The 27767-nt window shown below is 48.7% G+C and overlaps 1 protein-coding gene and 2 long non-coding RNA genes across 4 annotated transcripts; 1 reads left to right on the forward strand and 2 right to left on the reverse strand.

The window, feature by feature from the left end:
- Nucleotides 1-12307: 12307 nt before the first annotated feature.
- LOC124984353 (uncharacterized) lies at nt 12308-13772 on the reverse strand. Of its 2 annotated transcripts, XR_007108651.1 has the most exons (3): nt 13313-13758; nt 12694-12933; nt 12308-12561 (listed from the first exon to the last, which is right to left on the reverse strand). It is a non-coding gene; the product is annotated as an uncharacterized LOC124984353 (long non-coding RNA). The 2 variants fall into 2 exon arrangements; XR_007108650.1 differs by lacking the exon at nt 12308-12561 and having other exon boundaries at nt 12693-12933; nt 13313-13772.
- Nucleotides 13773-13935: 163 nt separating this feature from the next.
- Ddit4 (DNA damage inducible transcript 4) lies at nt 13936-16642 on the forward strand. The gene is made up of 3 exons (XM_047551871.1): nt 13936-14664; nt 14788-15043; nt 15316-16642. The coding sequence occupies exons 2-3, from the start codon at nt 14848-14850 to the stop codon at nt 15807-15809; spliced, it is 690 nt and encodes a 229-aa protein (XP_047407827.1). The 5' UTR covers nt 13936-14664; nt 14788-14847; the 3' UTR covers nt 15810-16642.
- A 3846-nt stretch (nt 16643-20488) lies between these two features.
- LOC124984504 (uncharacterized) lies at nt 20489-25196 on the reverse strand. Its single transcript, XR_007108690.1, has 3 exons — nt 24950-25196; nt 20945-21021; nt 20489-20654 (listed from the first exon to the last, which is right to left on the reverse strand). It is a non-coding gene; the product is annotated as an uncharacterized LOC124984504 (long non-coding RNA).
- Between the last annotated feature and the right edge of the window lie 2571 nt (nt 25197-27767).

The following is a 27767-nucleotide window of genomic DNA, read 5'->3' on the forward strand; positions in this document are numbered from 1 at the left end:
CCCTAGAGTTTAGAAAGCAAGTGGTTCACTGAGAAAACCAAGGGAAGTCTTTGGAGACTTCTGAACTCCAGCAGCAAGAAAATCCCTCACTCCTCACTCCAGGGAAGCACCCAGGCATCATTATTATTTCCAGTCATAAAGAAATCCATTGTTTCTCTGTGGTCCTTCCCTAGGCCTTGGGCCCCATACAGAATCCTAAAAGATGGCTAGGACACACTGAGACAGGAAGGCCAAGGGGAGAGACTAGACGGAGTAGGTTCTGGTCCAGGCACTAGGACCTTGGAGTAAGACACTAAGCAAATCATTTCCCATCTCTCTAGACCGCTTTGTGGATCTCCCATATTTAGCATAACATATGGCTTCTTGAACTAATGAATGACTACAATTTCTGCCTGTAAAAATATTTCTTCCAATGCTAAGATTCTGGGTCTGAGACCCATATTCATTCCTGTCCAGGATTCTTTGAGAAGTTCCATGAAGGAATGAGTATAGTGCCCAGTAAATTCATGGCAAAAGTTTGTTGAATGACTGAATGAATGCTTGCCCTGAAGTCACTATAAAACTTGGTCAGATCCTTGTTTCTCACAGTAGCTGCCCTGAGCCCTAGACCTTGCTGCATCCAGAGGAATAAGATTGAAGAAGACTGTGTGGAGTTGAAAGGTAGTATGAGAAAGAAAGAAAGGACTCACGATCTCCAGAGTCTGAAAACTAACCCCCGTGCTCAGGGAGCACTCTGTCTTATAACCTGCCCCTGCCCCACTCCTCTGAACCAGTAGCCCACCAGAGCTTGCTGGCAGCTCTCCAGGAACGGACAAGTGCTCCCAAGCCACCATATCCCCTGCTCGCCCTGAGTCAGGCGCTATAGGAAGGGCAAGAGTTCCCAGCTGGGCACACCCTCCAATGCATTTCCCCTCTCCTGTGGGTTTCCAGGCTAGCCCACAGAAGCCTGATTCATCCACAACCACACTGAAACATAGAATTAATTCCGGCTGTCCCTGGGGTGAGCCAGGCCACTGTGGCCGCCAAACCACCACTTACAGCATTATTTCGATGGGAAAATGTGTTCTGAGCCCCAAGCAACCAAATTATAAGTGGGACGTATGTAGGCACGCCCAGGTTGAAATCCCACCTTAACGCTTCCCCCAGGTGGTCGTGGCAAGGCACGTCCTGCCCAGCCTCAGTTTCTTTGTAAAAATGCCTTCTTAAGAAGGTTCTAGTGCAGACTAAATAGGCACGACAAACCTCAGCTGCTCAGTGGGGGGCTTTTCACGGAAAGACCCTGGAGACAAGACTCCAAGCACAGTCCCCCTGCGGGTCCCTCTCCAGCTCTGTGCAGGAGCAGTATTACAACTGGATTTGAGCTCCGAGCAAGTGTTTATGAGATAAATGAGCTGCTCTCTTAGAAGTCACAGAACATTCCTCTATCTTTGACCTTCTGCTGGCTTTTACTAGCTTATCTGAGCCAAGAACCTTCTCCAGCCCCCACTCAGTTCTCTCCCCCCATCTCTCCATGAACAGCATTGTTCTGGCTTCCTCTGCTCCGGGTCCTGGGAAGGGGCTGAGCCTCCAGAAGGGGCCAGAAGTCCTGGCCTTTCACCCTGGGCCTGGATGCTCGCCTGGCCTGCCGGCGGCAGCCACAAAGCAAGCATGAGGAGGGCCCGCACCACCACTGGTAAAACGAGGACCTCCTCCCGCCAGGCTTGGCTCCCGCCCCTCCTGGGTCTGTTTGTTTCCCTGCCGCAGCTAGAACGGCCTGTACCGAAGGATGGTGCTGACGGCCAGGGAATCCGTGGGGTCCTAAAGGTCGACTTTCTTCCCTTCCTAGCCCTTCTTCCTCCAATGTCAGAGTTTCCTGGCCTTGGACTCGATTCAGCGCAGGGTCACGGGCACGGTGGAGGTCAGACACTTCAAATGAGCCTCTCCCACACGGCACTGTGCTTTCCAGGTCCCATACCCCGAGGTGCCGAGGAATCTGTCCATCTCCCCTCTCTGCAGGACTTCTCTTTGGGCCTCTACTGTACCAGTCACCCCACCTCTTTGCCCAAGGCCCTCAATCCTGGAATAGAAAAAAAAAACAAAAACGCTGTGTGAGGGATGCAGCTAAGTGGTGGGGTGCATGTGCAAGGGCCGATTCCGTCCCTAGTCCTGCCCCCCGAAAAAAAAATCTTGTGAAAGTAATTGTGTTTGTGGTAGAAATCCAACAGTGCAGAGGCGCAGAGTAAAAGTAAAAGCCTCTCCAGCACAGAGCACACGTCTGTAATCCCAGCTGCTCAGGAGGCTGAGGCAGGAGGATTGTGAGTTCAATGCCGGCCTCAGCAATTTAGCAAGGCCGGGAGCAACTCAGCAAAACCCTGCCTCCAAATAAAATACTAAAAAGGGCTGAGGATATGGCTCAGTGGTTAATCCCCAGTTTAATCCCCAGTACCAAAAAAAAAAGCCTCTCCATCCCTCAGAGATAACCCTGTGTACAGTCTCCCTGTGTCCTGGATGTTTGCTGGCATGTTTAAGAGCATGTGTCCACAAGAGAATGTTCTTTTTTTCCTCCAGAATGGGATTATAGTGTACAAATTGTTCTGTGGTTTGTTCTTTTCACCCAAGTGTATCTTGGACATCTTTCAAAAATATACTCTCCCCTCCTTTTTAATTTTGTTTTTCCTGTTGTTAAGGTATTGGGATGAAACCCAGGGTCTCAGGCATGCTAGGTAAGCACTCTACCATTGAGCTACATGCACCCCCAGCTAAATTTCCCTTTTCTTTCTTTTTTTCTTTTTTCTTTTCTTTTTTTTTTCCAGTACTGGGGATTGAACCCAGGGGTGCTTTACCACTGAGCTACACTCTCAGCCCTTTTCATGTTTTTATTTCGAGACAGGGCCTTGCTAACTTGCTGAGGCAGGTTTCAAATTGAGATCCTCCTGAATCGGCTTCCCAAGGCACTGGGATTATATGTATGTGCTACAGTCTTCTTTACCTCTCCCTTTTTAACACCCGATGGTTTTCCATCATTTGGATGTACTGTACTTTATTTAAATGTTTTCCCACCAGAAACATTGAGGTGGTTTTCCATATTTGCAAAAGCTATCTAACTGGTCCACCAACCTGGGTCTCAAACCTCTAATCCTCTATCCACACCACTGCTTGATTCTGATTTGTCATTCCCAGGTTACACATCTCCTCCGTGTCAAGGTCATTTACTAGGTGTCTATCTCCCCCATGCTAAGTTCCTCAAGGTAGGGTGTGGCCTTGGAACTCCTGGCAAGGTGCAGCCTCAGCGCCGCCCCAGGGAAATGTTCTCCAGCCTCAGGCCACAGGAACACTCATTCATTCTTTTCCCACGCATTTACTGGGAAGCCCCTGGGCCGGACAGTGGCAGATTTAGGATGAAATAGACAGTCCCTGGCCTCCTACAGCTTGCAGTTTAGTGGCAAAGGGAGGCATGAGACACACAAATAAAAAGACTGGAAATTACCCGCAGAGTGCAAAAAGGGACGGGGACCACCGGGAAAGCCTCTCTGAAAGATGATAGGCACAATGGAGAGATGCCAGCAGACCATAGGATCTGGTTCCCATCCTGTGTCACTCTGGACACTTCCCATTTAGTCTCCTCCAGGGTGCAATAAGGGAAATCCCCCTTTCCATTTTAACTTTCTATGTCAATAATGAGAGTTATCCAAGGTCGTAGGAAATGAAGTTCCCCACTGTCAGGGGAGATCTCTTGCTGATTCCACACGGATCTCGAGTCACGAGTAGACTCTAGTTCCATTCAATTATGGGTCAAATCCTCATTGTGTCTATATACCATATGTTTCTGACACTGGGACAGGGTATGTAGAGAGGAGTGGTGTGATAATGGTGAGGTGTTTAAAGATCTAAAATAAATGTTCATGGGACTGGGGTTGTGGCTTGCCTAGCATGTGTGAGGCACTGGGTTTGATTCTCAGAACTGCGTATAAATAAATGAATGAAAATAAAGGTCCATCAACAACTAAAAAAATATCAAAAATCATTTTAAAATAAAAAAATAATAAAATATATGTTCACTAGAGGGAGTTCACAGTCTGATGGGGCATCAGACCCGGGACAGGATCATTTCAATATAAGCTACTGAATGAGAAGAAAATAACTCAGCTGCAGTCATGTAGGCTGCACCTGCTCTGGCCTTGATGACCAGTCCTTCATTCCCCAGGAAGGGGCATGGATCTTCCCAAATCTGTTCATGGAGGGCATCCTGAAGGACCCTGGCCTGGAGAGATGAGCTGACACTGTGGGTGGCAGCTAGGACATCTGAGAGAAATACAGTTGTTCTTTACTGGGGATTGAACCCAGGGGGTTTAACCACTGAGCCACATCCTTATGGCCTTGCTAAATTGCTGAGGCTGGCTTTGAACTCACGATCCTTCTGCTTCAGCCTCCCGAGCCACTGAGATTACAGGCGTGTGTGACCACGTTCAGGTAGTACAGTTGTTCTTGATATCCATGGAGGATAGGTTCCAGATTCTCTGCTGATACCACAACCCACCCACACTCTAGTTGCTCTAGTCCCTTATATAAAATGGCATAGAATTTGCATATAAATTATGCCTAATTTCTGATATACTTTAAATCATCTCTAGATTATTTACAATACCTAACAAGATAAATGCTAGGTAAATAGTCGTTATACTGTATTGTTCAGGGATAATGGCAAGGAATGTAGTTTAGTTCAGATGTGATTTTCTCTTTCCTGAATATTCTCAATCCACAGTTGGTCAAATCCATGGATATGGAGGGCTGACTGTAATTGTTGTGATGGTAGGAACAAACTGGAAGGGGATTGAGACCACGGAGGAATGGCATCCCTCGGGGCACAGGGAACCTGGGCAAAGCCAATTATATCAGTGTTGAAAGGAAAATCCCAATGAAAGAAAGCAGGTTAATGTGTGTAAGCATCCCCCTCCCCAGCTCTTCTCAGGAGCCAAGGATTTCTTGCCCCAGAGGGGGCACACAATAAGACAAGATAGAAATCTACTCTTACCTCTGCCAGTCTCACTTCCAGGTCTATATGTCTATCTCTCTTTAGCATGATAAAAATACTGTAAATTATATGCTTATACTTGTTGATGTTCTCTTTATGATCCACCTTCTGTGGCTGTATATATTTTGCACATCTATACACATATTACCGTGCAAAGTTGTATACACAAAGCTAGGCATACTGTACTTTATGAAAAATTTAAGAGCTTTTTGGAGGTAATTAGAAGCATATGTGATTTCCCCCTCCTGGCTGTGGGAGGGAGATGAATCTAGAGATAGGCAAGGGCCTGCCCCCAAGGCTTGCTGGGCTGAGGCAAGGAGACAGACTTGCTCTAAAGGCAATGGGGAGCTAGCTATTCAAAGGTTTGGAGAGGGAGGCCCTACTGAGGCTGAACAAGGGCAAACAAAAGGTTGAGCTCTCCTTACCTGGACCTAAGAAAATAGAGGTGTCTCTACAATCAGTGCAGCAAACCCCAAACCATGTCTGACCACTCCTCTCTGTGGCTGTCACTGCATTTATAAAGGAAAGCTATAGTGTGGGGCTGCAGGACCACAGGGTCAAACCTGGCAAAAACCTAAAACTTCCTAAAGCTTTAGGAAGTCCCCAGGAAAACCCAGAGACAGTGTTACCAAATCTGAATCTCATTCTCTGCCTCCACAGCTGACCAGCTCTGGAGTCTGCAGTATCAGGGCTGGGATGCTGTTCCACCGGGAAAGAGCTTGGGGAAGCTTCTGCAGGCCCATTGATGCCCTTCTTCCCAGGCCCAGACACTCTTAAAACTTCCTGGGCGAGTGAGGCAACACGCTTCATTGTGCAGCCCTCAGCAAACACGGAGGCTGCACCAAGTGCTAAAGAAAAGCTCCCATAATAACCATGTGCGATAATAAAAAGATAAAGAGGCAAATAGGTATGTAGGTCAGCTCAAAAATAGCCCCCACCCACTTGGCCTGAGTAACCATTTGTGCCAGGTGGGGACAAAGGGTTTGCTTGCTTCCCTTCCCAAGCTGATCTGCTCTGCTCTTTACAAGGCTGCCTTAAATAAAAGGCCCTGCCTGTACTAGCTGGAGGTGGCCGGGGCCATGCTGAACTGCAGCCCTACAGGGGCAGGCCCTGCTCCCCTACGCCCTAACACCACCACGGAAACCCGGAGGTCAGAGAGCACAGCGGTTTGGCCTCTCTGACGGGTTAAGCCAGGGTTTAGGGTAGTGATTCACAGATAACCCCCTCACGCACACCCCTTAGGTTTTGCGTGCACCCAGGAGGCCTCCCCCAGCGCAACAGAGATGGCTTTGTTAGCAGGACCCCCTCGTTACGGCCTCAGGGCTGTGAGGGCCTCCCGGCCTCTCCGTCTCCCCCTCCCCCTCGCCCTCTCCAGAAAGGCGCCGGCCCCGCCGCCCCGCCCCCACTCAGCAGCCGACCCCGAAGCGCTGAGCTCAGCATCTCCTCCCGGGAGGTGGGCGGAGCCTACCGTCTCTCGCGGGGGGCGGGGTCGGCTCAGCCCCGCCCCTCTCCTCGTCCCACTCGCCTTCAATCCCCAGCCTTCCCCCCTCCCCAGACGCACGTTCTCCAAGTCACGTTCTCGCTTCCCCCCAGCAGGGGGTGGTGGGGAAGGACCCCTCCCCCAAGTCAGCTGCTCAGCATCTGTCACCTCAGCGGCCGGCTCCCCTGTAGGCGCACCTCGGCTGTGGGAGAGAAGTGGGAGGGAGCGGGGGTCTTCCCTGCCCTGATCCCCCCTGGCCCCAGATAAGCCACTGCGGACCTCAGGGAAGGGGGTTAAGCTCCTGTAGGCACCAGTTCCCAGAGCCGACCCTACAAGTTTTTGTTTCTCTACATTTTTGGTTTGGTTTGGATACTGGAAATTGAACCCAGGGCCCCTCTACCACTGAGCTACATCCCAATCCTTTTTATTTTTTATTTTGAGACAAGGTCTCCCTAAATTGCTGAGCCAGGGCACAGACTTGGGATCATCCTACCTCAGCCTCCCCAGTAGCGCGGTCACAGGCATGGGCCACCAAGATTGGTTTCTGCATTTGTATTTTAAATTAAAAAAAAAAAAAAAAAAATCAGCAGTAGTTCCTGGGTTCCTGTGTCAATGTCTGTCTCTTTGTGGATGCAAATGGAACAGCTAGAGCCAGAAGGGGGTCCTTCTTCTCACACCTTCCCAGATGGGCCTTGCTGTGGGGCATCTGAGTCCTCAGGGAGAGGATTCTGGGAGGGGGGAATGTGGTGAGAAAATCACTGTTACTTCTGGAACTGAAGGTGTCTAGCCAGAGGGAAACCCCTGGGTGTCAATCTGCTTAGCCATTTGAGTCAGCACGGCTAGGCCCTGCTGAATTCTGCAAGAGGAGGAAGAACTTGATCAGATAAAACAAGAGCCAACCCCAGAGAAAGTTTTTGTGTCAACAACTCCATAGGATTGCAGGTGTCCATTCCACCTGTTCTGCACCCCCTTCCACATCCCCCCTTCCAGCCTTTGTATTCCCTTTTGGCTCATAACTAGAAGCCTTGGTGGCCAAGGATCAGGACATGCCCCTAAGTCTAGAGTCAGCACTAGCCTGCTGACTGGCTGTGTGACCTTAGGCAAGTCACTGTACCTATCTGAACTTTCTTCATTTTCTCACCTGTAAAATAATACTGATGAACCCTGACCTGTCCACATATGCTGTGCAAATATGACTTTTACTAGCAGAGTATAAAAATCCTAAAGGATATGAAACCCCATATGGGTCAAAGATCTTTGTGAGGAGGTGGCAAAATTGTCAGGTGGGACTGGCAGCTCCTGCCAATTGCCAGTTAAAGAATTCCAAAGAAAAGGTCCAGAATGCGGACCCTGGGTGACTGCCTTTTGCACAGACCTGAGTTTCCCAAACCTTTGACTTCTAAGGTCACTGGAGATTAAAAAAAAAAAAAAAAAAAAGCATTTCCTGGGTGAGGTTAGAGGGTTAACAAAGGGGTGAGGAAGGGGTTCCCAGGAAGGGCAAGAAAAATTCCTGAGAATTTCTTGAGGCCTAACTGCATCTCCTAAGGCTCAGTTCCTCCTCAGTAGAGTGGGGAAGCAGACAGGGTTCACCCCAGGCCTGCTGGCCCTAACATTTGAACACTTTAAGGTTCATTCTAATGCCAGAGTCCTAAAAGTGAGAGCAAATCTCTGTGCTGAAACACCCTAATCTGGCCCTATTCACCACCCCAGCCCCTTGGGAGACCCAGAGGCTGGACAGCCCCCCTTCCCCCACCACACACATACAGTTTCTTCTCTGAAAAAAAGAGAAAAAGAAAGTAAGCTGATTTGGCTGTCTAGGCCATGGGTAAGCCTGGGTTCTGGCTGCCCACACTGTGACATCTGATCATCCTTGCCATCACCCTGCAACTCCCTAGCTCGAGGAACAAAGTCCATCCTCCCCCCCTCCCCCCCATTCCCCCCCACCCCACCCCCATTCCCCCTTTGATATTTGACAATTGGAAACCCTCAGAAAGTGCTGAGCCCTCTGTAGAGGCCTTCTCCAGTAGGGAGGCCTCCTCCAGACCCCTGACTGTGAACCCCCTAAGGGCCAAACCCCGTCATTTTTTTCTTAGTCTTTTTTTGGCCTGGAATTTTTGGAACAGCAGGTCCACTGAACTTGTCATATCTTTTTCCTTTGCTGTGGTCCTTGTGGAGGTTGAAGAGGCCTTTGAGATTCTCTAGCTCTGAATTTTCAAAACTGGGTTATGAAAATCTTAAAACTTCATGAAGCCACAGGATAAACACAGTGTTTCTTTTTATTAACATATTTTTGGAGGGAGCGATTACTTTCAATAGTAAGTAATTTTAAAGTTTTCTACTAAAATTAACAGATAAAATATAAAATAGAATGCAGAGTTATATTGTTTTTCATAAAAATATTGGTCTTCAAAGACACGTTATGCTTCCTGGGGACTGCATCAGGGCTGCACAGCCTGTTCATCCTTGGTGTGCAACAGTCAACTCAGGCCTACTAACTTCTGTCCCCTGACCTGCAGGGCCTGGGCTGGCCTCAGGAAATGGCTGGTCATTTAACTTAGGCTTCAGGTACTAAATAAGAGGGGGCTGCCTAGCTCTCCTCCTTCATTACTTTCTTTCTTCATGAGGGTTCAGTCCAGGATGGAAGAGGATTCTAGTAAGCTGGCAGAAAGCTGGTACCAAAGCAGATGGGGTTCCTTCCAGAGAACCACTGGTTAATGAAGAGACAGAAGGACAAGGTTTTAAACCTGGCTGTGTCCCTCAGGCAACTCCCTTGATCACCCTGGCTGGTGGGAATGAGATGAGTGGGCTTGAGGAACAAAATGGGGACCTTTGCTATTGACGGGAATAAACATGGGTCTGCAGAATCCTAAAGCTGCTCTCCCAGCTCCCAAGTCTTCTTTCAGTCGGTGGACATGAGTGGTTTATCAAGCCAGCCCTTTGTGGAGTTAACACTACCTCTGCCCTGTCCCCAGAGGAAATGACATCTTGTGAAACTTAGGACTCTAACAGAATTGGCCATCTGTGAGCTCACTATTGTCATGTGTGGGCCTTGTCTCCGCAGCTGTCTGCCCTCACCCACCCATAACCCACCCTGCCTCCACAAGGAGGCCTTTGATAGGCTGGGGAGCCACCCAGCTTTCATTCCAGGCCCTGTTTTTCTGTCCAAGAGATCAGCAGACATCCTAACTAAAAATGAGCACAGAATTTCCCAGATGATTCTGTATAATAGGATCACACCTAACCTGCCCAGTTCAGATTGGGCTTGTGGAAATGACCTCCCCCAGTGATTCCAATTTGGGGTGTTTGTGTGTGTGTGTGTGTGTGTGTGTGCAAGCGCATGTGCATGCTGGGGACTGAACCTAGGGCCTTGTGCATGCTAACCTCGAGCTCTACTACACCCCAAATCCTGATTCCAATTATTAATCAGGCTTGAAAGCCCCAGGCTGATGGAAGGATTACTGGGCTCTCTGGGCTTCAGTGTCCTGTCTGTAGAAGTCACTATATTTGTTCCTCAGGGTGCTCGTAGATAACAAATTTTAAAAGCTTCTTTGAAAGGCTGCAATACATTGTATTGTTAGTATTTCCATTTCAAAAAGCAGCTTCATTTGCAAAAAGACTCCCCACTGAGTTTTTAACTCACCCTTCAGTAGAACAATCAAAACCCTACTTGAAACCCTAGGCTGTCACAGCTTTTCAAAAACCTAGGAAGCCAGGTGCATTTTATAATCTTGCTATTTTGACCAAGCTGTTTGTTGTTGTTTTAAGTAAAAGAGCCAGAGACGGCCTGGGAAGACTTTTGCTGGCTTCTTGTCTCCACCTCTACCAACACTCCACCCTCTCCCCACAGCCCTGACCCACTGGCTCCCCACTCCACCTCCACTATCCCCAGGAGAAGTTTCCAAAGGACTGAGGAGGCACTGCAAGCTGTACAGGCAAGCTGGCTGGCCTTCGGGGGTTCCCATCTTGAATTCTGGGGTTCCCAGAATCACACCCCCACTCCAAGATCTGGTTTAACTTCCCAAACCCGACTGAGGCAATGTGCCAGACAGAGGCCCTGGGAACCGGTGCATGGGACAGGAACCGCCTGCACAGGGAGGGGCAGGTGTCCGGGAGGGAGTGCTCATTGACTTTAAATTGCAGCCTGCAGTGGGTCCCACGGGAATAGAGCACAACCCAGAAAGAGACAGGGTTTCTACATGGTCAGGGCCCAGGACACAGAGACTGGAACGTGGGGCTTGGTCACCAACTCCAGAAGTTTGAGTTGCCTAGGTTGCAACAATAGCCCACTCCTGCTAGGAGGTGGGTCAGTCTCCCACCAGGGTCACCTCAATGTAGAATCCATGTTGCACACTGGAACACTACTCTCCAGAGTAAGCCACTCAGAAGTAACGTCAAAGGTGTTTTGAGATGAGCGACTGTTTGATGGGTACACTGTCCCCTTTGCGATGACAATATTTTGAAACAGAGGTGGCAGTGCCACAACATTTTGAATGTACTGATTGTTTACTTTGAAATGGTGAATTCCATATATGATCCTCAACTCATTAAAAATATTTAGGCTAAGGGTATAGAGCATCTGTCTAGCAGGGGTGAAGCCCCAGCACAGCCCGCCCCCTACAAAAAAATACCATTTTAAGGTTTAAAGGGAAAGTCCTCTGTACTGTGCCACCTCTCCCTAGCTTCCTAGGGTTACTGACTATGTTCCAGCTGGAAAAACTAAGTTGCTTAGAAGCCTTGCTGCCAGACCCCACCTGAAAGGGAAATGTTCAAACATGTCCAAGGCCCTTGGCAGTGCTTGTCAGAAAGGGGACTGGAAGGTAGCATCAAGGTCCTCTGAAAGGCCATCCCATAGGCCCAGCTAGATCCTGGCTATCCAGGTGTAGATCTGTGCAATTCTGGAAGAAGCCACCTTTGAGCTTCACCTAGCCATCCATTTATCTGTTCATTCATTATTCATCCAAGGGACATTGACTGAACCTCTACTATGCACCTGGACAGTGCTGGCTACTGCAAGATGAGCAGGACCCTATCCTGGAGCAGTCCAAGTGGAAACACTCATTAATAAGAGATATGCAGAGTGTGAGAGGAGGCACCTAAGGGTGAAGGGTTGGGGTGGGGGCGCTGGTGGAAGCAAGTCTGGACAAGCCTGGCCTGCAGCCAGCTCCAAATGCAAGTTTACAGGTTCTCTGAGGGCTGTGCAGAAGCCTGGTTTCAGAGGCTGGAAGCTGAGCTGCCCTTCCCAGAAGGGCTCCATGGGGGTGGAGGGCAGTGCTCAGGGCAGAAAAGGGTGTGTGATGCAGCGATCAGGCTTTCCAGCTCCAGAGACCCTTCACTCCAGCTCCGCAGAGGGTTCAGTTAAAGAATCCCGCTTCTAGATTCAAAGGTTCTCCTGGCAGACAAGATATAGGGCCTCGTCACCCCTCCATCGCAGTGTGTGGGTCACACGGGAAGCCAGTGACCCCTCCATCCTAAGCCTCTCTCAGGAGGTTGTTTATCCTGAAATACACTCCCTCCTACTCTGGGAAACACCTCCAGGGCTAGGACCCTGGTCCTCCCCCTACCCACCCCACACACACACTCAAAAAACAAGAGAAACCAGCCAGAGGGGTGGAACACACCTGTAATCCCAGCAACTAGGGAGGCTGAGGCAGAAGGATCACAAGTTAGATGTCAACTTGGGCACCTTGATAAGGCCCTGCCTAAAAATAAAAAATAAAAGGGCTGGCGATGTAGCTCATAGTAGAGTACATCACTCTCCAGTATTAGGGGCGGCGGGGAGCAACATTTATGGATTTCTTTTGAAAAGAAAATTACCCAGTGCCTATTAACATCACACTTCCCAATGGGGAGAAAACTGTTTTATTAATAGGTATTAAAGAGACAGTGAATGAAAAAAGATGCCGGGCACACCTCTAGGCACATAGTCCATGATGGATGAATGAGTGATTCCTAATAAACTGACCTTCCCAAACTGACTCTGGATACTTTTGCTTATTAATATCCACTTAAATTTTTTTCTATTTTTCTTAGTTAATGTTCCAAATTTTTCTGAAATATTTCTCTTTTTTTCCTGTCCAAAAAAAAGGAGAAAGAAGAAAAAGAAAGGCTAGCGGTGACGCTCAATGTCCAGCACGTGCAGTACTTAGCATGCATCAAACCCTGGGTCCATGTCCCACACAAAATAGAAAAAGAAGAAAACCACCTTAGTCTGTTCAGCTGGCTCAGGTGTCCCCAGCTCAGTCAGCCTAATGGGAAAAATGGATGCTCCTCTGGTGGATTAATTCCCTTATCTTCTCTCTTGAGCAACAGGAAGACTCTCACACACTGCCATCCCCAACTCTTTTCTTTCCACCACAGTCATGGGTGATTTGCTCCAGCCTCTTCCTCCTTCATTTAATCACCTTGGTCTGGTGTCTTTAAGGCTCCCAGCAAGTGGCAGAACCTAAAGGATAGGATGAGGCATAGGAAGAGGTGGTCAGTGTTCAGGTCTTGGAAGCCTCAGAGCTAAAGACTATTCTATTCTGCAGCTATCTCCTAATCTGAGGCCCCTGATTCCCCCCCCCCCCCCATAAATTTGTCCTCTAAAGTGGTTCTCCACCTGTAAATGGGAGCTGGAGTGTAGGGCTTGGATTCTGGACCTTTGCGGTACTAAGTCTTAGTTTGCCCCATAGTCGGGCGTTTTTTAAAAAAATAAAAATTGGGGGTGGGGGTGTGGTGGGGCTGGAGATGGCAGTGGCCTGACTTCTCTGGCATGTGTCATATGTCACGCGCAAGACTGCCCTGGAGCGAGGCTCGTCTATCCGATCAGGTTTGGCTCCTACCAGCGGTCCAGAGTGTCTGATGTAAGTTCGGTTTTCTCTTCCATCAGTGTCCGCGTGTCCTGGATTGATAAACCTTTAAAGAAATAAAGGTCGAGTTCGTCCAAACCTCTTCCCACCCTCAGCAACCACTATCGGCCCTAGAGCATCGCTGCCAGGCCAAATTTCCTGTGGCCCCGCCTGAATGACGAAACCCGGGATGGCCATTGCACTCTGCAATGCTTGTCTGAAGATCGGTTTCCCGGTCTCGATGAATTCTGAGTCTTTTAGACAAAGCGGGGACAAAGGGCTCTAGGACCTGACGGACGCCCCGGGCTTTCGGCCGCAGCAGGCGGGGGCCGGGCAGCGCTGCTGTCAGTCCCTAGGGCCTGCGGGTGGGTCAGTGTGTCGGTCTGTTGTGGGTCCCTGTTCTCAGCCCCTGGACCAGGCGCTAGGAGCCGGAGCCCGTAAACGAATTACTATGACCACCTACCCAAGGCTTCTCCTTGGGAACAGTAGTGCAGTGGGAGCGGACAGGGCTGGGGGCCAGGCTCGTTTTGGGGGTGGGGCACGGATCTCAGGAACCCATCCTCTGGGGCTGTAGGGTAACAAGCCGACAGGCAGGTGGGACCGCGGGGGTGGGGGAGCACCGAGCCCAGAGCTGCTCAGCCTTTGGATTCCACCCCGCATCCGGATCTTCTTCAGGCAAGGATTGCGTGGGGTACGTGCGCGAGAGCGGGCCGGGTTAACGTCTGCCCCCCGCGCCGCGGTCCCACGGGCATCCACTGTGCGCCCAGTTGTGCCTTTAGGTCTCAGGCTCCCAGATGCTAGGGTAACAGTTTTTCCTGCCCGCCGCCCCCCACACTCCCCAGTCTCCCTCGAGCTCGGTCACAGGCTACCCCCTCCCCCAGCAACGCGACCCTATAATAAACAAGTCTTTCCTTGATCCTCCCCTGCCGCGAGCGCCCTCAGGGACCTTGGCAGCTGCAGCCGCCGCGGATCCCTTCCAGAAAGGGGGCGTGGCCACGGCTCGGTGTTCTGCCGGGAGTGTTCCGGGGCTCAAGAGGGGCGGGGCCAAGCCGCTGTCACCGGGCAGGAGAGAACGTTGCGAACGTGCGCCCGGAGCCCATTGGCCGAGGTGGGCCACACTCCCGGGTCTGGATTGGGCCGCGGCGAGGAGGAGGCGTGGCCTGTCCGCTCTAGACCTTATAGGCTGCTCTGCGCTGGTGCTAGGGATCTCAGCAGGCCAAGGGGGAGGTGCGAGTGGGTTGAAGGGACAGGTCTGGGCAGCGCTCGGTGGTTGGCACCAGTTCTCGCAACCCATTCAAGCGGCAGGACGCACTTGTCCCAGCAGTTCTCGCTGACCGCACTAGCTGGTGAGTGGCCCTTCTGCGTGTACCGTTCTCTGCGTGGGACGGCCTCGGCGGTACTAGTCCCAGCGCTCGCAGTCTCGTCCAGACCCCAGACTGACGCTCCGCGGTGTCCCTCTTGTCTTTCAGCGGCTTCTCAGCTCCGGTACCCTGTGCTCATCGGCAAACGTCCTGGCGTCCGACCTCACCATGCCTAGTCTTTGGGACCGCTTCTCGTCCTCCTCCTCCTCTTCATCCTCCTCCCGAACTCCCACCCCAGATCGGCCGCCGCGCTCAGCCTGGGGGTCGGCGGCCCGAGAGGAGGGGCTAGACCGCTGCGCGAGCCTGGAGAGCTCGGACTGCGAGTCCCTGGACAGCAGTAACAGTGGCTTCGGGCCGGAGGAAGGTGAGCAGTGGGCTGGTCCTGAACGAGACGAGGGTCCGGGGAGGTGAGGAAGCACCGCTGTAGAAGGGGTCAGAACCATCTTGGCTTCCTATCCCAACAGGGCCCAGATTGCCCGGGGTGGGTACTGGAGTAGAGGGTATAGAGTGTGGAGCGGAAACTGATGCGCGAACTGGGCAGAAGCTCTGCTTTCTTAGAAAAACAGCACCTCCCCCGCCTGTAAATCTCCCGTGGAAGCTGCTCTAATACCCCTCCTGGTGTGCTCTCCCTTCCAGATTCGGCATACCTGGATGGCGTGTCCCTCCCCGACTTCGAGCTGCTCAGCGACCCGGAGGATGAGCACCTGTGTGCCAACCTGATGCAGCTGCTGCAGGAGAGCCTGTCCCAGGCGCGACTGGGCTCGCGGCGCCCTGCTCGCCTGCTGATGCCCGGCCAGCTGGTGAGCCAGGTGGGCAAAGAACTACTGCGCCTGGCTTACAGCGAGCCTTGCGGCCTGCGGGGGGCACTGCTGGACGTCTGCGTGGAGCAAGGCAAGAGCTGCCACAGTGTGGGCCAGCTGGCCCTCGACCCCAGTCTGGTGCCCACCTTCCAGCTGACCCTCGTGCTGCGCCTGGACTCTCGCCTCTGGCCCAAGATCCAGGGGCTCTTTAGCTCCGCCAACTCTCCCTTCGTCCCTGGCTTCAGCCAGTCCCTAACGCTGAGCACAGGCTTCAGAGTCATCAAGAAGAAGCTGTACAGCTCAGAGCAGCTGCTTATTGAGGAGTGTTGAACTTCGGCCTGGGTGGGGGGCACAGTGCCCTCCACAGCAGAGACAATGGACCTTTTGGGGTAGAGACCAGCAGGCAGGGGCTGAGGGACTGATGCCTGTGTTAGAAAACTGACAACAGCCACCTGAGGGAAAGAGATGGAGGTGGGGGACTGTAGTGTTTCTTGGGAAGCTCATTGGGTCTTGCACAGGTGGCTCCCCAGTGGGGCAAATGCCCCTCAGTACTGTAGCATGAAACAAAGGCTTCGGGCCAACCAGGCTTCTGGCTGGATGTGTATGTAGCATGTACCTTATTATTTTTATTATTACTGACAGTTAGAACAACAGTGGTGTGACAGGCAGGAGGGCAGCTGGGCTGCTCTGGCCTCTGAGGGTTGTGTGTTCATGGTAGTGACCAGGAGGGAGGGGGGAGGTCATGGAGGCAGTTTGTATCATGGTCTGAAGGGACCAAGTGTGTTTGTTTTTTTGTATCTTTTGTTTGGGGATTGGAGCTTCACTACTGACCTGTTCTAGGCAGCTATCTTACAGACGCATGAATGTAAGAGAAGGAAGGGCAGGTGTTGGGATCACTTGAGATCTTTGACACTTGAAGAAAAAATACACCTGGGAGCTGCGTCCACCCCATCCCCACCCCATTTCTGGAGAGTTGAACTGTGAGGGGATGGGGCTGAGTGGGGCTGGGGGCTGGAACCCCTTCCCCAGAGGAGTGCCATCTGGGTCTTCCATCTAGAACTGTTTACATGAAGATACTCACTGTTCATGAATACACTTGATGTTCAAGTATTAAGACCTATGCAATATTTTTTACTTTTCTAATAAACATGTTTGTTAAAACAGTTGGTTGAATCTCATCAGTGCCCTGAAATGGAAAGGAGGTGGGTGGATGCTGATAAAAAGTAGGTTTCTTCAGACTCTAGGGTCCACCACTGGCCCTTTCCGGGACTGCCTGCCAGTCTGGTAACAAGTATATGGACTGTGCTATCTGTGCCAAGAACCCTGGCTCCCTTGGCTCTGTGCTGGCTGAAAGCTACCAGGGGAACGTGCTGGAAAGCACCCTGAGGTAAGGGGTGAGTCAGACCTCCCTGGAAGCCAGTCTCAACAGGGAGAGTTCACCTGGCTGCTTGAGTTAGAAGGTCCAGGCACAACGGCCTCCTGAGCCTAAGGTCCCAAAGAAGAGACTGTTTATCATCCTGTGAGAAAAGTCATAGTTCTACTTGGTCTGCAGAAGTGAAAATTACAAATTTAATACCTGGATACAAAAAAGATCAAAAGGAGGAGTTTGAAAAGAACTGCTTAGCTCAAGCCTCTCACTAGACAAGGAACTTAGGGCTCAGAGGGACCTGAGTGGCCTCTGGGAGGAGGTGTGGCCCAGACAGGTGCAGAACCACCAACACACAACTTTGTGTAAGACAATGCCCTCGGTGACTTGGACTCAGGCACTCTCTGGGCCCCTATTTCCTTATCAGAGAAGTTGAGATTGGGCCAGCTGAAGGCTACAGTCCTGCCCACTTCTCCCTCCCTCCCACACCAACTGGCCTCTGGAGAGTTGTTATCTCCTTTGTTTCTCTTCCTGGTCCCAGACAGGCCCTGTTTGCCCAAGACTATAAAACAGTGGTTCTGCCACTTGATTGTGGAGTCAGATTGCTTGGGGCCCTGGTTAATACAGATCCCTTGGCCTGAGGGAAGAGTAGGGCCCCAGGAACCTAGGTTTTCAACAGGGATTCTCCTGAACTTTGGAATGGCTTAGAAGACTCACACCTCTTTGGTAGAATTGCATGAGTTGTTCCCCAAAATGGATGAAGTAGATCCATTGGGTTAGAAGTAGATTTGCCAATGGAAGGTGATGACAACAGAGAAGGGACCCAGAGCATAGTTTGAGGAAGGCCTCCCACCACCATTCTTAGCACATTCTCCTAATAGTCACTCTCTGGATGGAAGGGCAGCGGTTTGTAATGCTTTACAGATCAGTAGAGGCCCAAGCCCTTGAATAGCCATCTTCTTGGACAAGGGCTGACCTTGGTCTTTCAGCCTTCTGGGTTCAGGGCTAGAAATGATACAGGTTGAGCACTTGGGTGATGTCTGAGGGGGCCCCTACTTTCCTAATTTCAAAAGAAGAACAAGGAAGATCATGGTCTATTGTCTCCTGAGAGTCTTACTGGTATTTGGAGGCAGGAACTAGAAGGCCCGGTGACCCCTCTCCAAGCCATGGAGGCAGTTGAACATACTCTGCTCCTTTCTGGAGAAGTTCAGAATGAGACAGGAGTAATGGTTGGGATCCCCCAGAGAGCTCAATTAGTATGCTTTCCTGAAGCAAGACTGGCTTTCCTCACCCTCACAAGGCCTGAAAGTTTCCCAAGCAGGACAAAGGGTGCCCAAGTGAGAGGCCTGAAGCCTGGCTTTCACAGCAAAGGAAGAAGCTTGCTGAGGCCTAAGTCAATTAGGCCTTAGGTCTCCTAAGAAGTGGCAGGGAGTTTTGCCCCAGGTGTTGGGCTTCCTAAGAGAAGACAACACAGGCTCCTTTCTTGTTTTGCCTGAAAGTAAATAAAATTTATAGACTTATACAATATAACTGGGCCTGGTAGAGCATACCTGCAATTCCAGCAATTGGAGGCAGAGAGAGCATGAGTTCAAAGCCAGCCTGGTCAACTCAGTGAGACCTTGTCTCAAAATAAAAAATAAAACGAGCTAGGTTTGTAGCTCAGTGGTAGAGCAGCCCTGGGTTCAATCTCCAGTACCACACACACATCTTACACAGAAAATCCAACTTAGGAAAATGCTTTCAGGAATTCTTCTATTTGAACCATAAAATTTGTATTAATTCCCATTATATAGGATTCCCCTTTTTATTCCTATTTCTACTTCATCGTGTTACTGCTCTAGAACTGCAATAGCTTCCACCGGATTTCACTGTCTGCTTTTCAAATCCTTTGGTAATTGGCCCTGTACTCCCTACCCAGGCTTACCTCCCACCGCTTGTCTTATTTTGGTACAGATCAGCATGGTCTACCTACTTCCCCAATTGCAAACTCTTCTGATTCTAGTGCTCTCCACCAGGGATGCAGTCGCTTTGTTTTGTTTGCCAATCCTGCCCTTTTAACGCCCAGAGCAAGCTGCAGCCCTTTTATGACTCAACCCCACAACCATCTTTATCTTTCACAATGACAGTGTTAAAAATTTGGCAAGTTTTTGGTTGCTCTTTGTTTTGTTTTGGTTTTTGGGGGAGCAGTGGGGATTTAACCCAGGGGCATTCTACCACTGAGTAACACCTCCAGTCCTTATTGAAAATTTTTTATTTTGAGACAAGTTCTCATTAAGTTGCCCAGGCTGACCTTGAATTTGCAATCCTTCTGCCTTAGTCTCCTGAGTTGCTGGGATTATAGGCATGCAAAATCATGTCTGGCAAAAACTTGGCACTTTTCTGATATCACTGTAGATATTTGTTTTGCATTCACACAGCTCTGTGGGATAGTCTTACGTTCCCCTTGGGCCTGGCACATGGTAGTCAACTAAATATTGGTTGTCTGAACCCTCAAGCATCCCACTCTCCCTAGGCTCAGAGAACATAAGATTCCTCCATCAATCTCAGACTCTCAGGTTAAGGAGAGAGGAAGGAGGGTAGAAATAGTCCCTGCCCTCTCCGCTACGCCTACTGCCTAATTTAGAGGAAGACAGAAGGTTGAGGTCTTAGAGGGAGGTAGTGTCCTTACTGGTTAAGGTCATATGTATTACACTTAGGGAAATCTGAGTTTGAATCTTGGTTCAGACATTTCTTAGCTGATAAACTGGAGCAAGTCACTTTGCCTCTGTAAGCCTCAGTTCCCTCATCTGTAAATGGGGATAATAGTGAAGATGTTATAAAGAAGAGCTAGTTGGTGTTCACTATGGGCAGAGGAGGCCAGCAGTTGGGCAGTGGCCTAAGCAGTGGTGAGGCTGGCTGCACAGTAAGCATCATTTAATAGGATCCTCCTATCCCAACCCTTGGCTCTCTTTCCCTCTGGTTTTGCTTTCCTCTAGCATCTTTTCAAAGTCACCATCTTGGTCTGGGGTTGTAGCTCAGTGGTAGAGCACTTGCCTAGCATCTGAGAGGAATTGGGTTGAATTCTCAGCACCACATATAAGTAAATAAATAAAACAAAGTTCCTTTGACAACTAAAAAAAAAGTCACCATCTTAGCAACAATCATGTCCACACATATGACCTTAATACTTTTTGTCCCCTGGTGCTGGAGACTGAACCCAGAATCTCATACATACTAAGCACATGTTTTACCTCTGAACCATACCCCAGCCCAACCTTACTAGATTCTTATGAAAACATCACTTTAGGGAAACGAGCTCAGACAGCCACATGTCTGAACTATATTAAGGGCTGTGTATGAGGCTCCTTTCACTGCGCCTCATGTTTCAATAGGAAAGGCCAAGGCTCAGGGCAGCTTAGGGAGTGGGCCTGCAGGGCCAGGCCGGGAAGTGTGGTCTCCTACCCCCAGGCTTCTCACTTAACCTCCAAGCCCTCCTGATTCCCCAGCTCAAGTGCATCTGGGTCAGCCACATCCTGCTTGTGCTGCTGGAGGTAGCCAAGTAACTGCTGGGACACCCCAGGAGAAGGCTGAGGAAACACAGGACACAGACGTCAAGCCCAAAGAATAGATCATTAGAGGATGCTGCAATTATTTTTAAATGGGGGTCTCTTTATGAAGGAATCACAAATGAGAAAGCAGATTGTTAAGCCCCAGATACATCCGTGCAAGGAGCCAGCTGAGAAATTCTCAGTTCCATCCCAACCTTCGGCAGCTTCATGGCAACTTCTCGGGCAGCAGATGCAGCCTGTGGCCATGTGGTGCCGGTGGCTCTGAAGGTAGAGATTGGGAGATGGTTACTTCTTTTTTTCATTCATTCATTCAAACTACATATAACTGGATGCATGGGGAACCCTAAAGAAGCTGATATTAAAATGTTTCTCTCTCTCTCTGAGACACAAACACACACACACACACACACATATGTAAAACTGTAGGGCTTAAGGAAAAGAAAAAAATAGCACACACTCAATTCTCTTTATCTCTGATTTCCTAAGAAAAATTTTCCAAAAATTTAGAGTGAGTAAAAGCATAAAAAAAGGCCAGCTGCAGTGGTACATACCTGTAATCCCAGGTACTCGGGAAGCTATGGCAGGAAGATCGAAAGTGACAGGCCAGTTTTAGCATCTTAGGGACACCCTGTCACGAAATAAATAAAAAGAACTGGGAAGGTAACTCAGTGGTAGAGCAACCTTTGGCTCAATCCCAGGACCAAAAACACAATGTGGGATGTGTGTGTGTGTGTGTGTGTGTGTGTGAGAGAGAGAGAGAGAGAGAGAGAGAGATGAAACTGAAACTAATTGCACTTAAAATTTATGACTTTTATTGAATGTAAATTATATCTCACTAAACCTGACTTTTTTTTTTTTTTAGCAGTGATTCTAGGGATGGAACCTGGGGCCTTGTGCATGCTGAGAAAGTGCTCTACTACTAAGCTACACTCCCAGACCTGAATTTTTTTTTTTTTTTTTTTTTTTTTGTGGTGCTGGGGATTTGAACCCAGGGCCTTGTGCTTACGAGGCAAGCACTCCACCAATTGAGTTATATCCCCAGAAAAATTTTTTTAAAGTATGTACATACATATGTGGAGAGACAAACTCACACAACTACAGTGATCTGACCCTTGACGAAGGTGCCAAAACATACATTGGAGAAAAGAAAGTCTTTTTTACAAATGGTGCTGGGAAAACTGGGTATCCATCTGTAGAAGAATGAAACTAGACCCTTATCTCTCAACGCTGCACAAAAATCAACTCAAAATGGATCAAAGACCTTGGAATTAGATCAGAAACTATGCAGCTCCTAAAGGAAAACGTAGGGTCAGCACTCTAGTATACAGGCACGGGCAACGACTTTCTCAACAGGACCCTGATAGCTTAAGAAATAATGCCGAGAGTTAATAAACAGGATGGCATCAAATTTAAAAGTTTCTGCACAGCAAAGTAAACAATTAGGAATGTGAAGAGAGAACCTACAGAATGGGAGAAAATCTTTGCTAACTGCTCTTCTGATATAGATTAATATCTAGAATATATAAGGAACTCAAAAAATTTTATACCAGTTGGTGGTAGCACATGCCTGTAATCCTAACTGCTCCAGAGGCTGAGGCAGGAGGACCGCAAGTTCAAAGTCAGCCCCAGTGTTTTAGCGAGACCCTATCTCAAAATTAAAGATAAAAAAGACTGGGGATGTGGCTTAGAGGTTAAGCATCCCTGGGTTCAATTCCCAGTACCAAAAAACTACAAAACAAAACAAAAGCTTTACACCAACAAAAATCAAATAGGGGTTGGAATTGTAGCTCATGTGAGGCACTGGATTCAATCCTCAGCACTACATTAAAAAAACAAATCAAATAACCCAATTAATAAATGGGCAAATGAATTAAACAGATACTTCTCAAAGAAGAAATACAAATGGCCAGCAAATATATGAAAAAAATGTTCAACTTCATTAGCAATTAAGGAAATGCAAATCTGAACTACACTAAGATTTTATCTCATACTGGTCAGAATGGCAGTCATCAAGAATACAAATAATAATAAATCTGGAGAGGATGTGGAGAAAAAGGAACACTTTTACACTGTTGGTGGGACTGTAAATTAGTACAATCACTATGGAAATCAGTATGGAGTTTACTCAAAAGACTAGGCATGGAACCATCATATGACCCAGCTATACCACTCCTCGGTATTTATCCTGAAGAATTAAAGTTAGTGCACTACAGTGATGCATGCATACCCATGTTTATAGCAGCACAATTCACAATAGCCAAATTTTGGAACCAGTCTAGGTGTCCATCAACAGATGAATGGATAAGGAAAATGTGCTATATATACATAAGGAACTTTTATTCAGTCATAAAGAAAAATGAAATTATGTAATTTGCAGGAAAATGAATGGAACTAGAGACCATTATGGTAAGCGAATTAAGTCAAACTCAAAAAGGTTTTCTCTCATATATGGAAGCTAGAGAGGAAAGAGGAAAAGAAAGGTGGGAGTGGATTGCATGAAAATCAAAGGGAGGGGCTGGGGTTGTGGCTCAGTGGTAGAGCACTTGCCTAGCATGTGTGAGGCACTGGGTTCCATCCTCGGCACCACATAAAAATAAATAAAATAATAATAATAGTTGTCCATCTACAACTAAAATGTATATCTATCTATCTATATCTATCTATCTATCTATCTATCTATCTATCTATCTATCTATCTGAATCAAAGGGAGATCAGCAGAGGAAAGGGATCAAGGGGTGAGAGGCAGGGAGGGAGGGGGAAGAGTTGGGGATCGATATTGGTCAAATTACATTGTTAGATTGTGAATATCTAACAATAAATCCCATTAGGTACAACTGTCATGTACCAATAAAGAATGGAGGGAATCAAATAAAAATAAATAAATTGGAAAAAGTGATATACACAAAAATTATTTCAGAGGGAATCACTGGCCTAAATGGAAGCACTAATACAAGAGTAAATCTTCATAATCTTGGATTAGTCCGTGATTTTTTAGATAGGACACCAAAAGTACAAGTGATAAAAGAGAAGACAGACAAGTTAGACTTTATCACAATTGAAAATGCAGCTGCTTGGGAGACTGAGGCTGGAGGATCGCTTGAGCTCAGGTCGTCCAGGGCTAACACAGTGAGACCCTGTTTCAAAACAACAGTAGCAGGTGGTGTGCTGTGGACACAATCTATAAACAACCAGGGGGCAGGTCCCCAGGCACAGGCTGAGAACTGCACATTCCACATGGGGCTACAGGGAAAGGCAGGTTCAGGGCTGGGGAAGAAAATAACCAGGATTTACCAGATAAATTTCCAGCTTCAGCTCACTCGTTATATCACTGACTCCATGAAGTAGGTGGTTTTATTTATTTATTTATTCATTTATTTATTTATTATTTTAGCACCAGGGATTGAACTCAGGCACACTCGACCACTGAGCCACACCCCCAGCCCTATTTGGTATTTTATTTAGAGACAGGGTCTCACTGAGTTGCTTAGCACCTCGCCTTTGCTGAGGCTGGCTTTGAACTCGGGATCCTCCTGCCTCAGCCTCCCAAGCGACTGGGATTACAGGCATGCACCACCATGCCTGACTACAGTGCCAGACCGCCGTGCCCGGCTAGTAGATAATATTATTATTATTCCCATTTTACAGATGAAGAAACCAGGAAACACGGGCTACAGAACAAGCTTGGCCCAGGGTGGGGTGACCTGTGGTTTGCAGGATTCTGCCTTTGTCCTTGTTCTTCATCCCTGGACCTAGAGAGGGGGGCTGGGTGATGTCTCAGAGTGTTTCTTTAAGGCAGGGGTCAGCTGCCAGCTGTCTGGTTGCTACTTTCCCCAGCACCACGGGTCACTCTCCCCAGTCCACGCCTGGGGTGGGGGTGGGGAGAAGGAACAGAGCCGCCTTGCAGGTCACTGGGTAAATGCTTGACTGCTTTCTGGGACCAGTCCAAGTCTGGAAGGAGGACGTGAAGAAGAAATTTCCACGGCCCTTCCCCCAGCAAGGGATTTTCCACTCTGCCTGGGCGGACTTGTCTTCTGTGTCCCCGGAGTGGGGCTCTGGCAAGCCATGGGCTTGTCAAGGGGCTCAGCCCCGTTCTGGGAGGCGGGGGAGACCCAGTTCTGTCCTGCCCTGGGAGAGGGGCGAGGTGTGGGAGGCAGACTGACCTAGAAAGAAGCAAAGGAGGAGAGGGGGTTGTGGGCCCCACTAGGGTGGTGTCCGACCAAGTAACCAGTCTAGAAGAGTTCCAGAGAGGGACCAGCGGGGGCAGGAGCCTCAGGGAAACGTACCAGAATAGGGCTGTTGGGTCAAAGGAGGGGAGAGAGTCGCGTGGGCAGAGCTAGTGCAGATCAGATGGAAGGGGAAGGATGTGACCAGTTTTACAAAGGTTGCCATGAAAACGGGGCCAGTGCAGTGGCCAGGAAAGAGCTGGATGCAGGACATGGAAAACATGGCGAGGCAGACCACGGAACAGAGGACAGGCGGTCCTTTCAGGCCCGGGGCTGTGGTCTCTGCACCAGCCCTTCCCACTGCCAGGAACACCCGCCCCTCAGAGACTCACCTGGCTGGCTCCTGGTCCTTCAGGTTTAGCTCAAGTGCCTGGGTTCCCCGGGGAAGCCAACCCTGCTAAGGCAGCAACTCTCTGCACATCTCTGAGTTTCAGTTTCTCCACAGCACCTGACTTAACCCTGTCTTTGTTTAGTGGTCAGGGAGTGCCCTGAGAGAAGAGGCATTATTGGGCATGTTCTCTACCAAATTCCCAGGACCTGGTAAACAGCAGGCTCCGTATATACTGTTGAGATTCACTGACTTGCACTTTGGAGTGTCATGGTAAAAGGAAGTTTATCATGATTTTTTTTTTTTCTGAGTACTTAATATATTCTGGGAGCCTTACAAACATTACCTCATTTATTCCTCTGAACAACTCTATGAGGGAAGTGCTATTTGTTTTATAGGTAAGGAAACTGAGACCTAGAGAGGTTGGTTAAGTTGCTCAAGGACACAGAGCAACAGAATCTGAACCTTCATGATTAACCTCCAGGCTAGCACTGTGCCACAGAAATATATAATATTAGCTGTATAAGTAACATAACATTTTCCAGCAGCCACATTAAAACATAGAATCAGATGAAATTAACTTCAATAATACATTTTATTTAAGTGATAAACCACTATCATTTCAACATTAATCAATATAAAAATATTAATGAGATATTTTACATTTATTTTGACTAATCTGGTGCCTATTTTATACTTACAGCCCTTGCGAAATTTTCACCTGAAAATAATCTGTATTTATATCTCATAAAATTTGTAGTTGAAAAAGTATATTGACCTATATCCAAGTTGTTCCAAGTATATATAAACATTTTTCTAATAACTGAATTGAGCATCACTTTTTAAACCTTAATGTAGGGGCTGGGGTTGTGGTTCAGTGGTAGAGAGCTTGCCTAAGCATGTGTGAGGCACTGGGTTCGATCCTCAGCATCACATATAAATAAATAAATTAATTAATTAATTAATTAAATGTATTGTGTCCATCTACAACTAAAAACAATTTTAAAAAGCCTAAATGCAAATGAATTAAAATTAAGTAAAATGAAACATTCTGATCCTCAGTTGGGCAAGTCACGTTGCAAATGCTCTATAGATGCACGTGCATGCCAGCAGCGCTGGCACTGGGTGGCATGGTTCTGGACTGCACCACCTCACCTGGCATGAGGGTGACAAGTGGGAGAGAGAGACTGGCATCAGGAGCCCAGTAGGGAGAGAATCTGGGCAGAGCAGGGACCAGCGATGGGGGAGGGGGACAACGAGAGGGGCAGATTCCCACCGAGCAGTCCAGGTCTGGTCCCTCACATGTGGATGCCTCCGGTGGGGTTCCCCTGGGTCTGGCAGCCTGTGACACTAGGGAAGTGGTGGCTCTCAGGCCACAGGGAAAAACCAATGTTGGCTGCTATCAGCACTTTGATCCCCTCCAACACCAGCACAAAGGATATGAACAGGCTCAGGCGGGTGGATGGAGTGACCTCCCTCTTCCTTCCCCTACCTGGCAGCTGCAGGGGGTAGTCAGGTGTGCAGTTTGGTTAAACAATTCTGGAGTCAATTGCACCAGGTTCCAATCCCACTTGGGCCACTTCCTTGCTCTGTGACCTTGAAGAAGTCAAATTCAGGCTAGGGGTATAGCTTAGAGGTAGAGAGCTTGCTTAGCACATTCGAGAACGAGTCAAAAAGTCCTCTCCTCTCTTAGCTTCGTTTCTTTATCTGGGAAATGAAGACGAATGTGTTGCGAGTCTCTGACGATGTCTATAGAGTGCTGACCTCAATGAATTGAATGATCAGTGAATAAAAGTCTCCCCAGGTAAAGTTCTTTTCCTGTTAAAAACAGAAGAGGCATGTGTCACATATGAGTTTAGAGGGTATGAATTAAGCAGAATTGCGGGGGTTCCTTCTCAGGATTCCCCACATCCCCTCCATGACACAGACCTGGTTGACCAGAGGGAGTTGGGCTGGGGACCTGCCTCTCCCACAGGCCCCAGGTGTCCAAGTGATCATGAGATCAGAATGGCTGAGGGCCACCTTCCAGAAATGGGGAGAGTGACTCAAACTGAATCAGGATCAGGTGAGGTCACCCTGGTCCCTGGAGTTACTCAGAGTGACAGTGGTAAACGCCTGGCAGGAATGATGGATGAACTGGGCTCCAGGAAAGTAGGTGGGGCTGGAAACCACCCAAGACAAGGAAACCCTTGGGGTTGAGACTTTGAGACTCCCGGCAGGCAGATCATGGCCTGAGATCAGCAGGCAGGGAGTGAGAATATACTTGGTCTGTGTGGTTTTTTGTTTTGTTGTTGTTTTGTTTTGTTTTGTTTTCATTTTTGGTACCAGGAATTGAATCCAGGGGCACTTTAGCACTGAGCCACATGCCAGGTCTTTTTAAGAGACAGGGTCTTGCTGAGTTGCTTAGGGTCTAAGCTAAGGCTTAGCTGAGGCTGGATTTGAACTCATGATCCTCCTGCCTCAGCCTCCTGAGCTGCTGGGATTACAGGTGTTTGCCACTGTGCCCAACTGGTCTGTGTTTTATGAAGGTGGGGATCTCCAACTGCCCTCTAAGTCAGCACCCCAGTTGATCTGAGATCAGGGACCCCACCTCAAATCTACAGCCCCCAAACATTTGCTGTGCTAGATATTCCAAAGTGTCGGGGCCAAGGCAATCCCGAGTAGCCTCCACGCCTGTTAAACAAGTCTCCTTGTTCTACCATCACGTCTTCCCTTGTCTATTACCCCTACTAGTACTGGTGGTCCTAGAAGTGGAACAAATCTCTATTGCTGTATTTGCAGGCCGCAACTCAGATTCTGGCATACAGTGGAGATACCTAGAC

The sequence above is a fragment of the Sciurus carolinensis genome, chromosome 5 (genome assembly GCF_902686445.1).
Source record: "Sciurus carolinensis chromosome 5, mSciCar1.2, whole genome shotgun sequence".
Classification (NCBI taxonomy): Eukaryota; Metazoa; Chordata; class Mammalia; order Rodentia; family Sciuridae; genus Sciurus; species Sciurus carolinensis.